The 22,269-nt window shown below is 41.9% G+C and overlaps 1 protein-coding gene across 10 annotated transcripts in view; it reads left to right on the top strand.

Moving 5' to 3' along the window:
- The window catches only part of DPF3 (double PHD fingers 3), a 167,391-nt gene that overhangs the window by 130,753 nt on the left and 14,369 nt on the right, over nucleotides 1-22,269 (top strand). For 5 of the 10 annotated variants that reach the window (XM_038136989.1, XM_038136988.1, XM_038136991.1 and 2 more), the window contains 2 exons: nucleotides 20,564-20,676; nucleotides 21,955-22,036. In XM_038136989.1, coding sequence (XP_037992917.1) covers nucleotides 20,564-20,676; nucleotides 21,955-22,036 — 195 coding nt within the window. Of the gene's footprint in view, nucleotides 1-4,011; nucleotides 6,137-19,727; nucleotides 19,792-20,563; nucleotides 20,677-21,954; nucleotides 22,037-22,269 lie in introns of those variants that run through there. The other 5 variants (XR_005256986.1, XR_005256989.1, XR_005256990.1 and 2 more) reach the window with 3 other exon arrangements.

Genomic DNA, 22,269 nt, shown 5'->3' on the forward strand with positions numbered 1-22,269 from the left:
AAGCTAACTGATGTCTAGATTACATTAATAATCCACCTTCAAGATGCTGTTAGAAAACATTACAAATGCCTCTGTATGTGTACATCAAAGGACAGTGCATGCCAGAGCCATGCGCACTTGCCAGCAGAGAGCCTTGTTTAAGCTTTCGCCATTTTGATAATTTTCTGTTGCTATTGTGTTACCCCTGATTTATTGTAATCAAACAAGTGTCAAATCAATTATATTTTGACAGAATGCTGTCAATGAGAAGTGTACTCTAACTGATAAAAACATTCATTTCTTCCACAACCAGTCCTTTTTTTCCTCTGAAATAGTGCAAGATAAATAGATAATGTTTTGCTACTCTTCTGTATTTACTAAAGCTCAGTCCTTGCAGCACCTGAATTAGGTAGCTGAAACCTACCCAAGCACATCTTTCTGAAGAACTCCCATCACTGTATAAGCTGCAGAACAGGCATACTCTAAATGGAGTTTTTCCAAGTGGAGTCCTTAACATTGTCTTTTGTGAACCATGCCTAACGCATTGTGGGCTCTTTTGGAATACAAACAATAATCAGATGCCCATAATTCATTAAGTCTTGAATTAGTTTCACAAATGCAGTTACTATAACAATGCATACAGTCTTAATCCTTTTGCAACCAAACCACCCATCTTTGTGACAACTGGGTAGCACAGTACCCTCAGAAAGAAGCCACAACAGCTCACAAAGTGCATAAAAATTGCCAGCTGACATTTATTACAGATAGCGTAGAAAATTTATAAGTTATTTATATCATTAATGTGTATAAGGATGCTCACTCATTCAATATAGTCCTAAAAGACTAATTCACTTTTATGTAGTGAGGGTAGTTCTTGGATTCCTCAAGATGCCTTATGAGATTGAGATTGAGATAACCAACATGAGTTTAGTCCAGCAGGATGAGCAGTGTGGTGCTGACCATAGGAAGGCATTGATCATAGCAAGGAAATTAGGATGTGGAGTTGGAAGCTGAAAGAGTACTTGTTTAAGCTAGGTTGTAAAGGAGAGTTAATAGTGAATATGGCATGGAGTGATAATATGGAAATAAAATATTCTCAGGATATGTAGTGCTGGAGTGAAGGCTAGGAACAGGGAAAGAAGGTTGGTAGTTCCTGTGTTGAAGGAAGATGAAAGGAAAGCAAAGGGGCTGCTACAAAAGACCCTTTCATGAGGGGAAGATGACAATGTTAATGAGGCAGAAAATATATAGGAGAATGTTTTACAAGTGCAATTAAAAAAAACAAAAACAAAAACAAAAACAAAAAAAGAAAGGACTCTGACAGTAGCATAACCAACTCAGAAATGAGAGAACTGCACAGTATCAATTGTATCTTAAAGGGCACATAAGTCCCAAACCAAACTAGGGAGGCATAAAAAAAGTTTGCAATGCGAATTCTGTTTTTTAACTAAACATTTATCCTTGAAATCAGAATGAATTGTGATGCTCTTTATTCCCAGTGATTTCAGCAGTTCAATGAAACTTTCTGTTCTTCATAAATTCTTCAAAGGTGTAGTCCCTCAACTAAGCACAACCCTGGCTATTCCAGTTCTCCTCCAGAGATGTCCTTCTTATTACAGGCAGGTTGGCACAAGGCTTTCCAAAGAGTCTCCTGAAACACATGTTCCCAACAAACCACATACCAAGATAAGACAACCCCAATGTGAAACATGAACAAAGGGGTGTTTCATTTCAGGCCCTTAATGCAGACTTTTCTGTGTTAAATCATATAAGCTGTCTCCTCAGGCACCTTTCCACTGGTCCATACTAAAGGATCTTAGAAAACACACATAGTTTCTGAAGTCGTCCTCTGCTAACTCTGATTCACAGATGGGAGCAAGAGAATGAAGGAAGTGGCATGCTGCTTAAACAGCTGATAAGGGAGAAGAAAGGCTACATGGAGTAGGCACTGATCCTTAGCTTATTCCCTTTTGAGGCATTTAATTAGTTGAAATTTTAGCAGGGGCAGACCTCAGCTCTTCCGCAAAAACACTATATAAAATTTCAAGCATGATAATATGCATTGAGAAAATTTAAAGCAAATACAGGATTCTGGCATAGAAGATAAAAAAGTAAAAGGAGAAACAGGCATGTGGTGGAAGAGGAATGGAACTGAAATATGACTTGCTTCGCTTTGCATCTCTTCCCTTCACCCAGACACCCCCCAGTTTTGTGGGCTGTATATTTATTTCTTGAATATGTAATGGTGCTTGGAATAACATTGTATGTATGTGGTAAGGTCATAAATGATGAGCCTAGGCTGCTGAAACAAGGGCCAGAGAGAACTTTACCACAGACTTCAGAAGGATTACCACTGGCCTTTCTTAGCTATTGCTTTTATTGAATGAAATCTCTCTGTTAATACGCTTGCTGGTGTGGTGTAGACAAGCTCTGAGATAGCCATTTGTTTCAGCAGAATGTGTTATTAGAGTCCCCTCCCCGCATTGTTTTGCCTTTGAGCTTTTACATTAGTTATTCATTTTGAGTTCCATTTTGCCATGTTACAGACCTCAGTTTAGGCTCTTAATTGAAGACAGAGACTCAGTTTGCTGCCTGCTGATGCATGGACCAAACAAGAACTGCACCCAGAGAGTCAGAGTCCAGACAGTGCTGGGGCACCACTGTGTTCTCTCATGCCCACTTTGCCTTTTTTGGTTAATTCTTGCAAAGATATTTTGAGATGGACCCTAAAATAATAGTTCAAATGCCATAAAACTATGGAGTTTTCAAAGCCTGGCTCTTTGTGCAATTTGCCTCTTCCCCATGGCAAGCAGTTTTACTGAATCAAATCCTCAAGCAGACATTGTATTGACCCCACTGGGAGTCATCTTATTATAAAAACTGCAAATAATGCCCAGTGTGTTTTGTGCAGCTACATATGTAGATGTTTCCAATAAACACCCATTTCATAGTCTCTTTTTTTTTCTTATTGACATGAAATTTTTAGCTATAACTAAAGTATGAGGCACATGCATGAATTCATGCTCACATAGGGTTATTTTGACAAACCTCTCAGTGCAGCAATTCAGCTGGGATGAGTTTTTGCTGACTAAGCCATTACAATAAACCCTACTAGTCTTTGTTCTCTTTGCCAGATATCTACCAGTGTTGAAAAAAAACCCAACCTGTATAAATACCATGCAATACTGAAATTTAGTCAGAACTGTTTTGATGTCCCTGTCTGTATTTCCATGAATGCTAAGTTGCCAATTTCAGAGAAGACAAGTGGCAATAACATTTAGGACAAAACCCAGCTCTTGGGATTTCCAGGCCTGATAGCTCTGTTAAGAGGATGCTGCCAGTTCATATCTTTGATGATTTTTTTTTTTGTGTGTGTGTGTGTCTGGCATTTCCAAAGATTTTGGACCTTAATTTAGTCTAGAACTGATATGGGACATGTGGGAAGATATGGGAAGAGGCACTTGCTTTTTGTGGAAATAAGGAGATGATTTTATTTGCTGTCTAATCCTGCTCAGGATCTTAGCAGTATGTAACTCAGTCGATTCATGGAATAAATGCAATGAAAAATGCAATATTTCATTCTTTCCAGAAGTTATTGCATTACTGCCACTGCATTTGTATTGTTTAGACTTCTGAAAGTGTCTTTTGTGACATGCTGTATATGCTTGTGGCTCCCTACAAATAATTAGTAATAGAGGAAGGTAATTAGAGCAGGATTTAATGACCAAAGGTCTTTACCTCTACTGAAGAGACAGCTATTTAAACTGAAGGATGAAGGTTATTTAATAATGTTCCCAAGAAGAAAGATTGACAGTGTGCAGTGCCTTTTTTTCGATATACTTTTTCTTATCCTATTTGTTTGCTCTGTGTTCATTTATGGCTTCCACAGTCAGTTGAAACTGAGTCTGTTGAGCTATACTTTCAAGGAACTAGAATGTAAGCAATATTGGAAGGTTGGTTTGTGCTGTTTCTGGTTTTTTTTGTCTGCTTGAGTTTGTTTAGTTTTACTTTGTATTGCCTTTCCCTCTGCAGTCAGCCCTGCCCTTGTGGATTCCAGCAGCCTTCAAGCAAAACATTTCAGAAGAAGACCAAGAGAAGCCAGGATGCTTTGATACTTCTTTCCTTGCCCTGAGTCTTCTGTACCTGAGTTCCATCTGGCACGGGAGTCTGGACTGTGGGAAGTTGGCTGCCAGTTGTTGAGAGAAGTTCTGGGGATGCCCTAAGCTGGTGCAATACAAAGAAGTTTTTTGAAGTCTTGATTTCACTTTCTTTTAAGTGTGTGTATAAACCCAGGTCAGACTGGAATTGATCTACAATAGAACTGACTGAAAAACAAACAAACTGAAAAAGACAAGTATTTTATTTATTTCGATATTTAAGAAAGTGCTGAAATTGCACAGTATTTTTGTTTGAAATACATTTTACTTCAAATTTTAAATGCAATTTTGTGAAGACATGAAATTTTAAAAAGCACTTACTGTAAAATAAAGACTGAATATTTACTTTAAGGAAAAACCTTTTTTTAAAAAATGAAAATAAAGGTCAACTCTGCTCTCTCTCTTACTTTAAAGAAGCCATTCATACATGTGCTGGGTATCTTTGTTTTTTGAAAATTGGATGTGGTAAGTGAAGATTGTTCTGGTTTATTTTCTCTTTAATAATATTATCCTGTTAGATGCTTAAAACCTACTTTGCTGTACTGTGTTAGGCACAAAAACTGTTGGAGTAGCAAAGACCAGGCTCAGTGGTTAAATTTTTTTGTTACCAGATTTTGTGTCCATTTCAAAGGACTGTCTTCTCCTGCTAGGATTTATGTGTCTCTTCTGCATGGTAAAAGAGGTTTGCTCTTGAGCAACTCTGTGAAATACTTCTGCTGAAAGAGGGCTTTAAGAATTGAAGACAACTCTGATCATTTTTGTATTATTTTTTGCCTTGGTAATTCCACTGCTGATTGTGAGTTGGTTGTAAGGGAAGTATCTAAATGTTAGGTGCTCATGGCAGGGATCTTGCTGTCAAGGATGATGCCATGTGTAGAAAATTTGTGTATTTCAGCCCTTTCTGAAGTGGTAGTGGACTTTGAAAAGCATACAGGTGCAACCTCATGTCTGCAATAAGCAAGAGGGGTTACTATGCAGGAGAAGAATACGAGTTCCCACAGCTGCAATCCTGAGTTGTCCTGTGAGGCAGCAGGGAGGGATGGTCACATCCCAAATTCTGAATTGTTAGGCATTTTCCCAGTGAAAAAGGAGGGTTTTGTTGGCCGCCAGATCTGCTTGCAGTGGATAGCACAGGTCTGCTCAGTGTCTTGTGTGATGAGGTCTAGTAGGCATGGAGGATAGCCTTGTGTCCTAGGAGAAGGGTATTGGACTTGGCTCTGTCTGGCACCCCTGTTACAGAGGAGAAGCAAACTGAGGGCAAAGCACACCAACAATTATTGGGATTGACCCTCAGGGTTTGAGCAGAAAAAAAGTAGCTTTGTTAATGTGGCTTATGTTGTCTTTCAGAATGAAAAAACTGTGTCTACACAAATGCATGCTGACTAGGTGAAGCTGACAGAAAACCTGATACTGTCTTGTGTTTCCTGCACATCTAGAACACAAACTCACCTCACTGAGAGGTTTCCATGTGTCAGTAGCAGCAGATTTTTTACTCTTCTCCCTTTCCCTTCTCCCACTTCTTCCCAGATTAAAACATAAAGTCAAAAATAACCATGTAAGGTAGTCCTGCTCAAACTGAATTAAATGACATTTTGTGTCCTAATTGGGCTCTTTAGCAGGATGGGTTTGCTTTGCTCATGTTGTTGATTTCTAAACATGCAGTGGGGAACTGCCTCTAGAGAAAAAACAAAAAAAAAATAATTTTTTTAAATATAAAAAATAAGACGCACAACTGTAATGAAGATTTGAAAACTGTAGGGTCTGTGTTCAGTTTGTGTAATATTCCTTCCAAATAAAAGTTCCGCTTCCAGCATCCCTACTGTATATTTCTCTGTAAAGATTGCTTTCCCAAAGCAATTCCACAACGTCTTTTTTAGTGCAAATAATCTTCTTATAAAAAGACATTGTTGAGTAACATATATGTACATTTACTTTTCTAAGCTCTCCATTGTTTATAATACTCTCTTTAAAGCTTAAAATAAAACTTCCTCCTCTATTGATTTTGTTTCCCTTTTCCATTTTGTAAATTATGACTTTTGTCCCTGGATTTTGTTTTGTATTTCCTAATGAACCATGACAATAACCAAGAATTATCTTAATTTTTCTCTTTTACTTTCTCTTCTCCATTCACTGGACTGCAGAAAACGGTCCTGTTGCTTGCTATAGTGAAGGTAGGCAGGAAATAAAAAAGTGTTTCTATATAGGACTCATTATAATAGTGTTTTCTATCCTTTGGTGATAAGAGAGGATCTTCCTAAATGTGTTTGTATTTTAATAGCCTTCTTCATGAGATTAGTAGAGTTGCATTAAGGTAGTCTGGAGTCAAAGGTGGAGCCTAAGCTATATGATAGCAGTTTGCATAGATTTTAGTGACATTGCCTTAAGGAGTCCTGCCCCTACCTATGCAGTTTCCAGTCCAGCCACTGGAGTAACTGGAATCTGTGGTTCCCTTTGCATTTCACAGTGCTGGCATGAACCTTCCCTTTCCCCTTACATGTATTAAATTAATGATATGGCTGTATAGAATGAAAAGAGAAAGAGGAAATACTGTTTTAGATTAGATGCTGTCTTTTTAGGAAACTGTGTGTGACCTCTTCCCTAATGTGTTATTTTTCATAAAGCTCTGTTATACACATGGGCTCCTACCTGCCTGATTCTTAACATCTGTGTGACAGTCTGTGTGTCTTTGTGGCAGATAATTAACTGCTAACAGGAAGTGGCGGAAGGAAGGAAGGAAGTGGCGGAAGGAAGGAAGTGGCGGAAGGAAGGAAGGAAGGAAGGAAGGAAGGAAGGAAGGAAGGAAGTGGCGGAAGTGGCGGAAGTGGCGGAAGTGGCGGAAGGAAGGAAGGAAGGAAGGAAGGAAGGAAGGAAGGAAGGAAGGAAGGAAGGAAGGAAGGAAGGGAGGAAGGGAGGAAGTGGCGGAAGGAAGGAAGGGAGGAAGTGGCGGAAGTGGCGGAAGTGGCGGAAGTGGCGGAAGTGGCGGAAGGAAGGAAGGAAGGAAGGAAGGAAGGAAGGAAGGAAGGAAGGAAGGAAGGAAGGAAGGAAGGAAGGAAGGAAGGAAGGAAGGAAGGAAGGAAGGAAGGAAGGAAGGAAGGAAGGAAGGAAGCTGCTTGTGGCACCAGTGCACTAGATCATCTCCTATTCTAACATCCATGGCCATTTTCATTGTCCTCAGTGTGATGATGCACAGTGGAGAGCAAGACATTTTTGCTAAGGTAGCCAGGAGTGAAGATGCATGTTGAAATTGGCCTTTATGGATATCTGTCAACACCTGGTTGAGATGAATGGGATCCTTCCCACCACAGCAGAGCTGTTGTTATAGGCTGTCAGAGTCCAAGGAATGTCTCCACATAAGTCCTATTACTTTGAATATTTTTGTGCCTTTTTATTTTCTTTCCTTTTTTCCTTCTATTTTTTTTTAAGATAAAGGCCAGGAATTAAAAATGATAAAGAAAAAATTCAGTTTTGCAGAAATTATCTGAACAGATAAGCCCCTGGACAGATTTATGCTGACATGAATAGATCTTATTTTCCTGTTTGGAGAATGGCTCTTGCCAGTGAGAGTGAGGGATGGCAGCAGGAGGGACTAAAAGTGTCTTTCAGCACTGCAGCAGTTAATGGGTGCCCCCTAAACTGTGTTTCCCTGGACTGAGACTGAGCTGAAGGCCGGCAAGTCTGAAGGCTGGAATCCTGTTTTCTCTGGGTGGAGTGAAAACAGCATCAGCTAATTTACTTTGGCCTGAACTAGAATATTGCACTGGTTTACGATTTATTCCAAATTTTTGCCTGCAATCAGAAAAAAAAATCTGATTAAATTTGCATCTTGGATTTGTGAGCCCTACTTGTATTTAAATCCATCAGCCTATAGATGATAAAGAAAAGCCATAACAGTTTCTCTCTAAACCGGAGCTTTTAATTCTCATTAGCAATGGCAAAGACTTCTCTGTACCCCATCCCATCCCTGGTGTTGAAGATGGATGAGTAAGACCTCAACTACATAAGGCATGCATAGCAGAGCACATAAGCAATGACAATTGGGCTGGGTGTGTCCAAATTGTGGCTTGGTGTTTTTAAGACCTCCATTATCTGTTGGAAGTTGTTGTATAAAGATTGTATTGTTTGCTGCACTACAGCTGGACATTTGCCACAGTTAAGCCCTAACTTTGATTTTAATGACATAATATGAGAGCCATCCATCTGTGGCACCTCACCAGATATTTTGAAGACCTAACTACATTGTCTGCTGTTTCAACAAATGCTCTTGCACTGTGTGTTAGAAACTTCTACTATCACATCTGTCATTTCATGATGTTTTGTCTTTGCAGCCTGTAACTCTGCATGATTCCATGGGGGTGAACCATGGTGGGAGAAGGATGATAGCATTTACCTTCATGAAAGCATAGATTTCTGGAGCACGGTGTTGTGGCTAATATTGCCATCTGTAATTAGAAACAGGTTTGTTTAATGTTGCCTGAGGCAGCTGTGGTAACTTTAAATGATCTACAAGCCAACCATGGCACTGCTAAGGAAAAGGCAACGTGATTTAAACACTGATGCTGGGCAGGGGGTTGAAGGTTGTGGAATTTTTGTTGCCTGCCTGGGAGAGCTTGCAGAAGGTACTAATTTTTTTGGCAATTCAGCTGATGGGTGGTGCTTCTTGAGTAGGAACAGACACAGCCTCCCTTTAATGTCTTAAAACTGAGTGGTTTGGGATTTTTTGGAGTGGGGTCTAATTTCTCAGTACTGCTCATCTTCCTCAACCAATTCTCAGTAATACCTAGTTTGTATCTAGGTTTGCATAGGTGTTAAGAGTAAGTTTTTATTTGGACTGAAGCCTCTTCCTATTACATTACTTCAGTCTTTGCTGTTAAGTGTCCTCGTATCAGTTAACTTCATTGTGCACCGCAGGAAGCGAATGAAGATGACCAGATTTTTTTATACAGCCTCCTTTGAAACAAAATAGAAATTTTAAGTAATACTGGAGATAGTTTTGTCAAACATCACTGCAGACTTAGCTTGCTATTTTGTATTTCTTTCCATAGCCAACAGCCATTGAATTTTTCATATGGTGATTTCAGGAATCAGTATTGAGGCAAACTCCTCAAGGTGAGAGGAAGTCATTGGATGGAAAATAGTGGAAAGCCATCCTGTCACTAAAGAGGTATTTTTATTTTAGTGTTTACCAGTGTGACATAACTTTCAAATTCATGATGCACTTTATGCAGTAGAGTTTGCATGGAATGGTTTCAAGTCAATGTTGGAAAAAGTAATTTTCCCCTGTTGGTACAAATCATAGCTGCTTCACATCAGTGCTCTGCTGGGAGTGACTTAAGTATGTTAAACAACACTGAAGTCTTTCAGCCCTTTCCCTGGGTTCAACAACTTGTTTTACAGTACAGTGAATTCTGGGTCAGAAGTCTCATCCATTGCTGGAATATCTGGACTTTGGATTCTTAAAGAGAAGGTTTCAGGACTTCTCAGATCTTTCTATATTGACCGTGTCTCTGAATGCACCCATCAGCCTAGGGGCTTAGGATAGTTTTTAACTGTCCACAGACTCTCTCTAGGTTGAATTTGCTGTCACACTGTTCAAGCATGCAGATGGTCCAGAATTGTGTATTCCTTCATCTGGAGAAAAGGACCTTCCCTGGCTTTGGGGGCCTTATTTCCCTTGCAGCCTCTTCATTAGCTTCCTCTCCAAGACCCTTTCCTGACTTCCATTAAGGGTGAGATTTTACAAGGACTTAGTGAGCTGAAAGAACAGAGATGAATTTCCTAAGGACATCCACAGCCATTATATTCCCCTGTGACTTTTTACATATTTACAGGTCTGGCAATATGTGAAGAAGAATTAGACCCCATTAGGCTCAGTGCAGCTGTCACTGAGAATTGCCAGAAATCTTGGGGGTGGTGGGATCCCACCTAACAAGGGAACATTGCAGGTGATGAACACCCTCAACAACTGTTTTAAGTGAAAGGATTTGGGGTACCCAAAGCTTGGTCAGACCAACCTATAGGAGAGGATTTCCCAACTTCCTGGCCATTAACAGAGCACTGAGCAACAGACCTGCTGGCCAATGGAGCAGCCAGTTAAAAGCAGGGTCAGAAGAGTCAGAGATTGTGGTAGTACTGCAGCAGATAATTTTCTTCAATTAAATACAATAATATTCTACTTTTGTATAGGCCTTGTTAAATTATTCCTTTGGTGTTGAAGAATAGCAAGACTAGTGAAGTGTTTAATGAGGGACATTAGTGTCCACTGCCATGGAACTGATTTCTTGTTTGGTCTGACAAGGTATTTAGCTGCTATGAATTATTGGTTGTGTAGGTTAAAGCAGCACTACTCACTTGTCACAGGTTAAGGAATGGCCAGGACTTTGACTTGACTAATCTGGGGTGGAAGGTCTGGTGCGCTCTAAGCAAAGAGATAATGGATTTTAATCAGGTGGTCTTCCACTGGAAAAAAATTAATCCTACTGTTTTAATCTCTGTCAGCATTTTGTTGGACATTTACTCAAAAAAGCCATTGAAACAACTGAACTGAAAAATACCGTGGTGAGGATAAAAGATTTTGGTTTGATTTGAAACGAAACACAATCTCTCCTCAATGAAATGACCCTTTCCCATTGCCAACTGTGCACAGGCTTGAATGAAACATTTCATTTGCGACTATTTTTTCTTTCTTAAAGACAATTCCCTTGAGTTCGCTTTTGAAGCAAGGTACTGCTCCAAAATGAAAGTCCAGCTTCTTATTTGTGAGACACTGGTACAAAATGTCTCAACCTTTCTGAAAATCAGTTTTTCGCTCTGCCACCTCTTAATCCTTTCTTCCCTCCCACTTACTTTTGACTGAAACTACTTTGTTCAAATTCATTCCTTCACTCAGATGTTTAGATCACCTTGAAACTGCATTTTTTAGAGAGTAAACAAAGACATTTCACGCCCTCCTACCATGCTCATACTGATGCTCTTCAGCATGTGGTTATAGCACATTCCTCCCCTCTAGATATTGATGTTGCTGGGAGTTTGGTGGGGAAGCAAAAACTGGCTGTCTTGTTGATGAAATCTCTATTGACACTTTAAAATTCCCAACCAAACAGGGGCTTTCACTGACAGAGAAGGGGAAAAAAAACCCGGTGTTTTCCAGCTTCTGGCACTGCATTACAAACAATGGAGAGTGTGCATGGGGATCACTGCCTGTTTGGCAGCTGAAAGGTATTCCTTAACAAGAGACTGAAGAAACTTGCTCCAAATTGGTCTTGTGTTGAGTGAAGCAGTTCTACTTATGTCTGAATGTACAGTCACATTAACAACAGTGTAAATTATGCTTCTGTGAGAAAGACAGACCTCTTGCATTTTCAGTATGTCCACATCAATTATCAGTCATTTACCCATCATGTGCTGAATATCTTTGCCTAGATAGTATGTGGTTACCTCATGTAAGAGCAATGAGGTCACTATCTATGCAATGGCATGGTATCTTCTGCATAGTTAAGTTTCTTTAATATTAAAATGATGACATTTAAATAATTTCTCTGGAGTTTGCCATTTGATTTGAAATTTCTGGAAATGTGCTGGCAGGGAGTTACTCTAGAGTAATTCCTTAATGTTTCTAGAAAGTTAGTCCAGAGATTAGTAATACTCTCTCCTTTCCCCCTTTCCTTTTCCCAAACTAATCAGCTTACCCTGTTTCCAAGTGACAGTTGTGTTTATGAGATGTCTGTTCCATGACTCATGGGTGAAATCACCTCTGAAGTTCTCCCCACTGTCCTTGATGCTTGAGGAGGACCGCAGTGGTGCAGTGGAGTTATCTTGGTGCTCTCTGAACTGACTGGGTGAGCATGGCTTGTTTTTAGTGAAGAGGTGTCCTTGTCATGACACATCACCTTCATCACTCTCTCCTGCTTAATCCCAGTGGAGAAGCGCCTGTTGGAGTGCTCTGGGGAAATGATGTGTCCCATCCACTGCTGCCCCTGGCTCAGGTTAGACCCCCTTTGTTGGTTCAGTGTGGAAACTCTGGAATCTTTTCAAATGCTGCCTTGATACCATGAGCAGCTCTGGGCAGTGCCGCGCAGCCCTGCAGGCGTGCTGCCATCTGTGGCTGTGTTAGCAGGGCAGTTTAGCAGGAGAGCTATTGGGGAGGGACCAGGTATTTAGATAGCAAACGTGAGTTCAAGCAGGTAGCAGGGTCCTTGTTCATGTAAAAGAGAGGGGAGGAGGGGCAGCGCTGATATCTTATTTTATGGGGGATTTAACAAAGGCACTGTGCTTGCAGAAGGCTATTCAGGCTGCCATTTCCCTAGCATTTTAAATACCACCCCACTCCTCTCATTACAGCTGGGGATTTTGGCTCTCCCAGGGGGGAGGAGATGTTCTAAATGGGCTGCCAGGGAGGTGGATTTAATGCACTAGGAAGAGCTGGCTTCACCAAGTTAAAAAGCAAAACAAAACCCAATCCTCCATTCCTATTTTTAGTGTTTATGACCAAGTATTTTTGCTTGGTTGCTCAATTTGAAAGGGTTTAGTGAGCCTGCCAGTTGATTGAAAGCTCTGTGGTGTGTGAGCTGGCCTGGCTGGGGAGCCTGCAGTGCATAGCGACGAGGTCGGAGCTGTGCCGGAGGTTTTTTTCCACTGCAGTTTGTTGAAGGGTAACGAAAATGTCCCCGGGGCAAAGGGGATGTTGGCTTTCCAGGTTGTGGTGATTCATCTTGCCTGGATAAGCAGTCTTTCTCCCACTCCTGCATTTTCATCTCCATCTACCTCACCCCCACTTCACTGTGGAACCAAAGGCAAAGCCAGCCCCTCTCCACGCAGGGGTTTTGCTGGGGGTCTCCAGCACAACCCCGGTGAGCTGCACCGCCCGGGCAGCATTAGCATTCAGTGCCTGTCCTCCTGCCCAGTTCATGTTCTATAAATGGGTTTATTCTCGTTATTAGGAGCGATGTCCCCGGCATATGGAGTCCGTGTGGTGCCTGCAGGCAGGTTTCCTTCCTGTTGGTGTTGGTAAGCAGCCCAAGTGCCTCCTGGCAATTAGCAGATCGTTACCCATAATGCAGCACGCAGCCATGCAGCCTGCTGGTCTTTCTGGAGGTCACTCTGACCTAATTCACCCCCAGGAATTGTACAGCGCTGGCATGACTTACCAGTGCATTAACAGGCTGATGCTTCAGTACAAGGTTATTTGAGTGCTCCCACATTATTTTTCTTAGGCAAGAACTAGCCATTTTGTCTAGAGGCCAACAGTGGTTAATAGGGGCTAGTCTGGAAGAAGAGGGGGCCAAGTGCTGTCTGGTTTGGAGATGGGACATTGGGGCATGTGGCATCCCTTTGGCTTTACAGCTGGGCACTGTTTCTGATAGCCCAGGTTGCAGACACGCAGGGCTCAGTTTGCCACCTCAGTTCTGCATTCCCACTGCGTGTTCGCAATGAAAAGAGCGGCCTGTGCCAGGCTTGCCCGAGTCCCCATGGCTCGGCTTCAGAGGGGAAGACAGAGGCATGGACCTGTGCCCCAGATCTGCCCCAGTCCAAACCTCTGGGAGATATGAAATGGAGGGGCAGATTTCAGCCTGTCCCAGGCAGTTTTTGAAGGGCAGATGTGCCTGGCCGGAGTGGGACACCCACATAGCAGCAGAAACCCTGGCAGGGCTCATCCTCCCTCTGGCAAACCTCAACACAGGCAGAATGCCTGGCTGTGCAGCATCACCAGCCCAAATCAGGACGTTCTCCCTGGGCAATGATTTGTGTGCACCAAAGTTAATTGTTGGCAGTTTTTAGAGACTTTTAAAATCTGTAATTTATTTTCATTTCTCTCTGCTAACATGTATGGCTGGATTGTGCATGCTGAGGAAGTGGCGTACTCAGGGAGAGGCACACACAGACCTATTACAGTAAAACTGTTTTTAAACATTTCTCAAGGAGTTCTCCTGTAAGATATGGGGCAGCTGCTACCAAGGGGATGGTGTGTGGGGAGTGATTTGACTGACAAACCATTAGGAATAACTCACTCCTGGTTTGTCCCTTTGCATGCTCCAGAGGTCACCCCCAAATCCCACCCAGCTCCTCCTGCCACCCTGTGCCAGACAGAGTTACACTGCCTTGTCCACAGCCCATCTCCTTGGGTGCATGTGGGTCTGTGCATACACATTTGTGTGTACTTCATTTTGTTTATGCACATGAGTGGGCTGAGCCAAGCTTTGCTCCTCATATACCCTCTGCAACCTGGGCTCCTTTTCCCAGCTGATGCTCTTGATACTTAGAATTATTTCAAAGGAAATTATGCAGCATTTTTTTTTTGTAGAGTCAAAGAGTCAAAGCTATGCGTGAGTAGAGCTGGTGAGTGGACTTTCCTCAGGCAATGAAATTTTCTGAAGAGTGCTGGAGATGAGGGGACTTTTGGCAGGAGCTTACTCCTTTGCTCCCCATGCCCTTTGGTGTTTTCATGGCTAAAGAAACAGCAGGGCAGTGCAGGAGAGTGAGCTGCAAGTACTACCTGCATCACTTCACCATTTGTAACTTCCTCAAGATCCTTTGCCTTGCTTTCAAACACAGGTCTGTCCTGCTTTCTCCAATTACACCTGCCAAACTGCAACTGGGGCTGAACTACTACCATTTGCACAGGGGTTTTATTTATCCCTTGGGCGAACAATTAAAGTGGGCTCTCTTGTATCAGTGCCAAATATTTGAGCAATTGCTTGTAAATGATATAAGTTGTTCTGCTGGAACTGGCAGTACTGAGAAGCAAACCACCAACCCCGGAGTGCAGCTGGCCACCAGTCCTGGTGCTAATGCAGCAGAGTGCCCCTTGTCTTTTTGTGGACTCAGTTTTAGCTCTGTCCATGCTGGCCAGAACAACTGTAGGGCCAGAAAATGAAATACTGGGAGCTATAAGCTCTTCTACAGCTGAGTGGTTTCAGAGATCCATCAATTATTAAAGGCATTAATTCTTCCACAATTACTGGCACATTGTGACATATTAGAATAGAGGAGAGTTGGTCTCTGACCAAATCAGAGCGACCAGACTATTCAGTGAAACCACTGAGTCCTTTTGGACTCACTTCTTTAGCAGAGTTGGCAGTGCTGGAACACACTGGGAGAAACAGTTCGGTTTTCTCACTTCAGCCAGGACACAGAAATTCACAGTGGTGATATTTCCTGTCCTGTCTGATAATAATAAGCCCCAATGTGGTGCCTGTGAGACTTTCTTTTGATTGTTTGCATGTTTTTCTTAAGAAGCTGGATTCAGCAGGGCCCTGTACTGAAAGGGGTGAGACAAGAGCTCTTCACCTGCAGCCAGCAAAATCTCCCCCGGTCCTGGCTGCCAGATAAGCTGTTTTGTTTTTCTATAATGAAATACTCCTGCTTCTCCATATTACAGAGATAGTGTGGCAGGTGGTGCCTTGGATCTTCACCCCATGAACACTTTTGAAGGCTTCTGTTCATGAGTATCTCCATTTGAGCAAGCAGGCATATGTCTTTACACTGTAACACCTTCACAGTGCAAGATGGGAAGGGCCAGGAAATGCCAAGATCTCCCCAACTGCATCCTTTAGAAATGTTTGGTCTTTTTCTGAGAGTTGCAGCTCCTTGAGCCCTGGGATTCTGGCAGAGCCAAGTTCTTCAGTGTGCTTGGATAGTCTGAGTTTTTAAGGGCCTTTCCTAATCCAACTGTGGTTGACACTGTATATCTGTAAGCAAGCCTTCTTAGACAGACAAATGAAGGGCACCTTTTTAAATCATAACCATAAAATTATATCACTTATTAGAATTACAAGTTTCCCTTCTTTTCTACAGGTAATGGTAATAATTCTGTCTAATGATGGCAGTGGCCACAAGAAACCTTATTCAATCTTAGCAGGAGGAAATTATGCATTTTCTTTGCATGTAAACTTCCATTATTTGGATGGGGCTCCTGTGACATAGGCTATTATATCTGTAATATGTATTTATAGTTGTTTAAAGACCTGAAAGTTTATGGAATAAATCTGATGCAATATAGCCGGGAGGCCTGTGAGTTTTCATCACGCTATTGATTAAAAAGCCCACCACTACACTGTAAAGATAATAGAAAGAATTGGAAACCGGGTAAAAATTCCTTTTATTCTGTATAAATAATTTCACATTTGTTTTAAAAAAAGAGTATTTGCTTATTTTTTCCCCTCAAGATAATCTCTGCCTTTGTTTGAAAAAGGTTATTGATTGGATTGTTAACTTAAATAGAGTGTGGCGGGTGTGACAGAGCACATGGCTGCAATTAATCTTGCAATGCAGAATCCATTATTGAAAAAGCACTAATGAGCCGTTCTAAGGCCTTCACTGGTCACAGAGCGACTGGAAGCAGCAGATTGCTCCTGCCCTTTAATGTCAGTTTTGGTCTTTAGTGTTATACAGCCAGTGTAAGCAGAAGAGATTTTTGGATCTTTTTAGGGTATTTATGTTAAAATTATCCTTCCCATCAGCCTGCAATGGTAGCAGGTGCAGGATACAAGAAATGGTCTCTGAGTGTGCTCACCTCCCCGCTCCTCTGACCAGATGTCTGGTGGACATGACGTACAATTAAAGGCAATGGCATGTGAAACACTGATGTCACTATAAAATATGGTCTCAGTCTCAAAGTTCAGATCCAGAGGAGAGTTTTGACAAAGATGAGAGAGCTTTCAAACCTGATCTACACTTTAAAATATTGTTTTAAGACAAAGGGATGAGCTGTTGAAAACCTCACTGCAAGTTTTATTGTCTCTGTCTGTTGTTTATAGCTATTGCAGCATAGCAAAAGTTTAGGTAGACAATAGTTATGGTAGATTAGAAACCGTCAATGTTAACATATTGCCTTCTCCTTCAACAGAACTGCTCCCAGGGTGTATTTTAGAGGTCTGTCTATTGACTTCAGTGACACCATAAATATGTGTTACTTCCTTCCCCTATTAGATCTGCAGAGCTGATACAGACTTGTGAGAGTGATCCAGGGTTTGCCAGGGTGGAGCCACCACCTGAATTATTAACTGGGTTTCAGCTGCAGACTCTGCTGCCCACCTTAGCCACAGCAAATGCTGTTCATCACGCAATTAGGTGAAATAAGACTGCTTCTCCATCTTAAACACATGGCAAGAAGACTTTCTGTTCTCTGGCTTGTGTGCTACCGCAGTGTCCATAACTTGAATCACATTTTGGACTGCCTTGTGTGTAAAAGAAAATTGTGGCCTGAACTAGCCTTTTTTATTTTTAAGGAAAAAAGAAAAGGATTTTGAATCTACCTGTAGTAGCTTGCCACATGCAGCTACAGGACTTTGTGTTCAGGTATTCTGACACAGAAGGAATGCTAAGAAGTTCTGTGATATGGAGCAGGGATGGTGTTCACTAACACTGCCTCAGGAAGTCTTGGATGCTTGGATGTGTGAATTTTCTCATAGCATGTAAAACACTAGGTTTTGAACAAAAGTTGTGGGAAAAGAAAGAGAAAGAGATCGTGAAGAAGGAGAAACCAGGGACGAAAGGAAAAAGAATTTTAATATTTTGAGTACCTAGTGGCCTGCTTGCCATATACTACCGCGCCTCACCATGCTGATAGCATAAGTAAAAATAGTCTTTCCAATTACATTAAGTTGAGGTCATGGTACCACAAGGAATGTTGCTTAATGTGAAAGAGCATCTGACTTAGAGGCCGAAGAAAGACATTCTTTTTGGCTTAGACATGGTATAATCCCTGGGCTAACAGAGGGCAACCTGCAGCTATGCAGACTAGACTCTTGTAGTCACAGTACTTGGAGAGAGAGCCTAATCGAGTGAATGAATTGGTATGTTCTTGCAAAATACTTCTGCTTTGCTACTAGAAAGAAACCATGGTGGCCCTCGCTCTATTCCTAATTTTTCTAAGGAATAGTCAGCCCACAAGAGACCATTTCTTTTAGGCTTGTGGTAGGTGTGGTTCTTAAGAAGTTCACTGCAATATAGGTAGGATGTATCGCTTCAAGGATTAAGCACCACTGATGTGAGATGCCACACAGGAGACCTGCCGAGGTGTTTTTGAGGCAAATGAGGAACCAAACAGGCAAGACTGATAACTGAAAGAGAGCAGGAATGGCTATAAAGGGACAGAGATAAAGTAGTGAACAGGACCTGACTCTCATGTTGTGTTAGAAAGGGAGGGTCCTCAGCTGGACTCTGCAATGAGCAATGTGTGTGCACAGGCAAGCGAGCATGTGAAGATGTGCATGCATTTAGCTGGGATTTATTTCTGTAAGTTTGATTCCATTCTTTCTGTTTCTTTTCAAATGTGACTGAAGCTATTTAAATCTCTGATTAATTCACCTCCCTGTATGAGTTTTCTGTGATATATTCCAGCACTGTACAACACTTCTGGAAGCAACTCTGCTGTAGGGATGAATTCCTCCCTGATGTGTAGCATGGCACATTTGTTCTATTTACTGGTGTTGGAATAAGGTTTGCATTCAGTGTAAATCAGATCTGGAGAAACATTTCAATGTCATGTCACATTCTGCTAGTTTGGTAGTATCAGAAAGTATATGTGGTCTTCTCAGCAAGAAAAGGTATCTTGTCACATCTCCTTTTGCTTAGTTGCAGTCTCAAGGCCCCCAGAAGTTTAGTTGGTCCACTGTAAATCTCAGTAAAACTGTCACTTGTTTTGTGCTGACATTTCAAGGGCTCCAAAACCCTGTGATCTTCTTAGCCCATCTGAGCTCATCATTATTGTCAAGATGTTTCTTTATTCAAAGGCTTAAGACTGATATGAGCAATTCCATTGATCCCTCCTTCTCTAAATATCTCCTTTATTTTCTATTCAATTTCTTTAATAATTATGCATATACATTTCTTTGCTGGACAGGTTTAGTTGTTGTATCACAACCATACAAATATAACTGGAGAACAAAAATTCTTATTACAACATTTGGTGGTATCATGGACACAGAAAAGAAATATATCCCATACAGCATTACTTCCTTATCCAGCAATTCTCAGCAACTGTTTGCTTCACTAGCTGGAAAATACAGAAACTTTTTGTAGAGTGGTGATGGATACTGTGATGATGCAGCAAAATATTACTGATAGGTCTGGTAATGAAGATGACACATCTGTGCCCACATCTACCATAGACATGCCTTTTTTCACTTTTTGGAGAAACAGCCTTTCTTTCTCCACTCTTAAAAAGGCACTTAGGCTGGTGGAAGTGGAAAAGATTTTTTCCAATCCATTGGTTGTAGTCTAAGAACAGCAGATTGGGTTGAGGTGAAAACCCCCACGCAACTTATGGTGCCCGTTTCTAGAGGAAGCAGGCGGCAGCGCTAGATGTGCATACCTGTGTTCCTAGTCTTTCTACAGCTGAGCAATTGACTCTCCCTGCCCTGACTATGCACAGTGTTAATGTTTAAGTGTGTCAGAGAAGGATTCTAAATACGGGGCTTTCCAAGAAGGCAGGCAGGAGCTTATTGCAGGAGACTTAGACAATGTCTCAGCCAGGTAAGGGTGGTTTGGGAGTACAGTACTTTATTTCAGCGGTGTATTTGTCTTGTTTTGTTTTGCAGAAGGAACACTGATCCTACCTTTGGTTTGTTTGTTTGTTTGTATTTTCCCCTCCAGAAAGCCCATTGCTGACCCTGCTACTGTGATACCGCTGTTTTGCAAAGCTGAAGTCGACACGCATGTAGGGGCGGGGGTCGTAACTCTGGCAATTTGTCCTTCCCGATTAGATGTGACTGTTCTGCTAGCTTTCCCTTCTTTATTCCTTTCATTTAAGTCATTGTGGGAATTGGCTTGGGATTTTTTTTCCTTTCGGTTTCCTGTTTTGATCCTGGAAGATTAGCTGTGCAATTTGGTTTCTTCTGTGCCAACCAACTTTAGTGGCAGAGCTCTTAAAAAAAAAATTAAAAGCGATATCCTTCCATCCCGTCTTGCGTCTTCTCTGTACGCTACTGCTTCCATTTAAGCAAAGTTTACAGAATTGCTCCACCCATTTGGACACCAGGAAAGGAAGCTGTGAAATGGAGAATAACCTCATTTCCACCAGGTCCTTCGTTCCGGTTGAAACAGCGCTAATCGAAACTGTAGTCCAATTTCTATTAAGACGGATGGTCTCTCTCTGAAATTGGGTTTGTTTCTGATTTCATCCTTTTTCTTGTTTCCTTTTAAAAAAAAAATCCCCACAAAAAAAACCCAAAAAAACCAACTCAAAGCCAAACCATTTTTAAGAGCTCTGAATAAAACTGCTTTGCCAATGGGGTGGAAATGACTCTGATTTTCTCTTGTGCCCGGCAGCGAAAGGGTTAATGCCTGCTTTCCTCTTTGGTATCTGTTAGTTGCAGCCCATGTTGTGATCAGTCCATGTCCATGTGTGTTTTGTTCCCAAATTTAATACCGGTTAATTAACAAGCAATGAGTGAGCCTTAACAATGACCGTTGTTTCCGATCTTCCTCAGGACACCCGACCTGCCTGCAGTTCACCACAAACATGACTGAGGCTGTAAAAACCTATCAGTGGCAATGCATTGAGTGCAAATCCTGCAGCCTTTGTGGGACCTCAGAGAACGACGTGAGTCCATTTACCTTTTCATGCAAACAAGCATCGCTGCAAGCTGCTGCCATGCCTACCCTTGAGAGGCATGTGGCACTGGTGTGGGTCGTTGTTTCACTGCTGCTTCCATGCATCTCTTAGGAAGAGCCACCCCTGAGCGCAGAGATTCTCCCCAGTGTCCCCATTCAGCCACTGGTCTCTGCTGAAATTACCACGGGTATCATATAGGGCCACTTAAGATGCTGATACGTGTGGTTTGTGTACTTATTCAATAGAAATTAGCGGGGGGGGGCCATGAATTCCTGTTGCAGGGAGCTTTCAGCATGATAGTCAGAAGCAGATGTGAATACATGATAACCCAAGAGAGGCAAGTGTGCTCCTTCTGTCCCTGATTTTCTTTAGTTTCTTGGTATGATTTTTTAAACCTAATTACAAGACTTGGGAAACATGAAACCATTTGAAGTGGGATGGCTAAGCCTCACCTAATCACCAACTCCAGTGATTTCCAGAGCCTGCAGCTGAGCAATGTCTTCCCTCCGGGGTTTGCAGTTAAAATCTGATGCTAAGGGTCCTTGGCGGCCCACGAGAATCTTGGAAATTGACAGTGGCTGGAGAACTTTGGAGGTGATTAGCTAACACTAAATTCCCTACAGCAGAATAAATTTGAAGCCTGAGATTTTGTTTTTGCTTTAGCATAAAAAAATCTGAACCCAGGGAGCTTAGGAATCACAGGATACTTCAGAGCAGCTTTTTTCACCCCAAATATATGAAAGAGCTGCAGACCACATGGTGGGGTCATGTAATTTCCATCTGTTTCACAAAAAATTTATTCAGCTGAGTTTTGGAAAACTGAGTCAAAGGTTTCCTCTGAAGGAATGAGATCAGCACATGGTGACACTGGAGCCCAGCAAAACCTGTCCTCTTCTCTCAGAACAGCATATCCCCAGCATAACAGCTTTTACTCCTGCATTCTGAGGCCATCTAGGACTGGAACTCCTCCACTTCTCATAGGCATTTTCTTCTTAGAAACTGAGCTGTCTTGTGCTGAGAGAGGCTTTCTGCAGCCTCTCAGGAATATGGTGGCTAATCATGGATGAACAAATGTGATGCTGGTAGCCTTTACATTCCCAGCAGTCTCTTAGTCTCTGTTGTTGCAGCTCTGCATTCCCATCTGAACATTGCTGGTTACACTACTTAAGTTTTCATCTTGGCAAGAGACTAATTTACATAATTTTCTCTCTTCTCCTCTCCTTCTCTCCCTGTTTCCCTACTGTTTCTCCAACAAACCTGCCTCAGGACCAGCTGCTCTTCTGTGATGACTGTGACCGTGGCTATCACATGTATTGCTTGAATCCACCAGTCTTTGAGCCCCCAGAAGGTAACATATGACTGAAGTCTGCTTTGAAAATCACAATGAAGTCTTTGTGGAGAAGGGAAAAATTTCAGAAAGGTGTTTTGAACCATGCAGGGTTAAGGAAACAGTAGTGAAACAAAGGGAGGTAGCACTGGAAAGAAACAAAATTAATAGATGTGAAGTGCTAGTGTGATCTGTGGTATCCTATTCAATCTTGCCTGGTCTCCTCCTCTTCCAGAACATGGCTCTTTTGTGGG

The sequence above is a fragment of the Motacilla alba genome, chromosome 5 (genome assembly GCF_015832195.1).
Source record: "Motacilla alba alba isolate MOTALB_02 chromosome 5, Motacilla_alba_V1.0_pri, whole genome shotgun sequence".
NCBI lineage: Eukaryota > Metazoa > Chordata > Aves > Passeriformes > Motacillidae > Motacilla > Motacilla alba.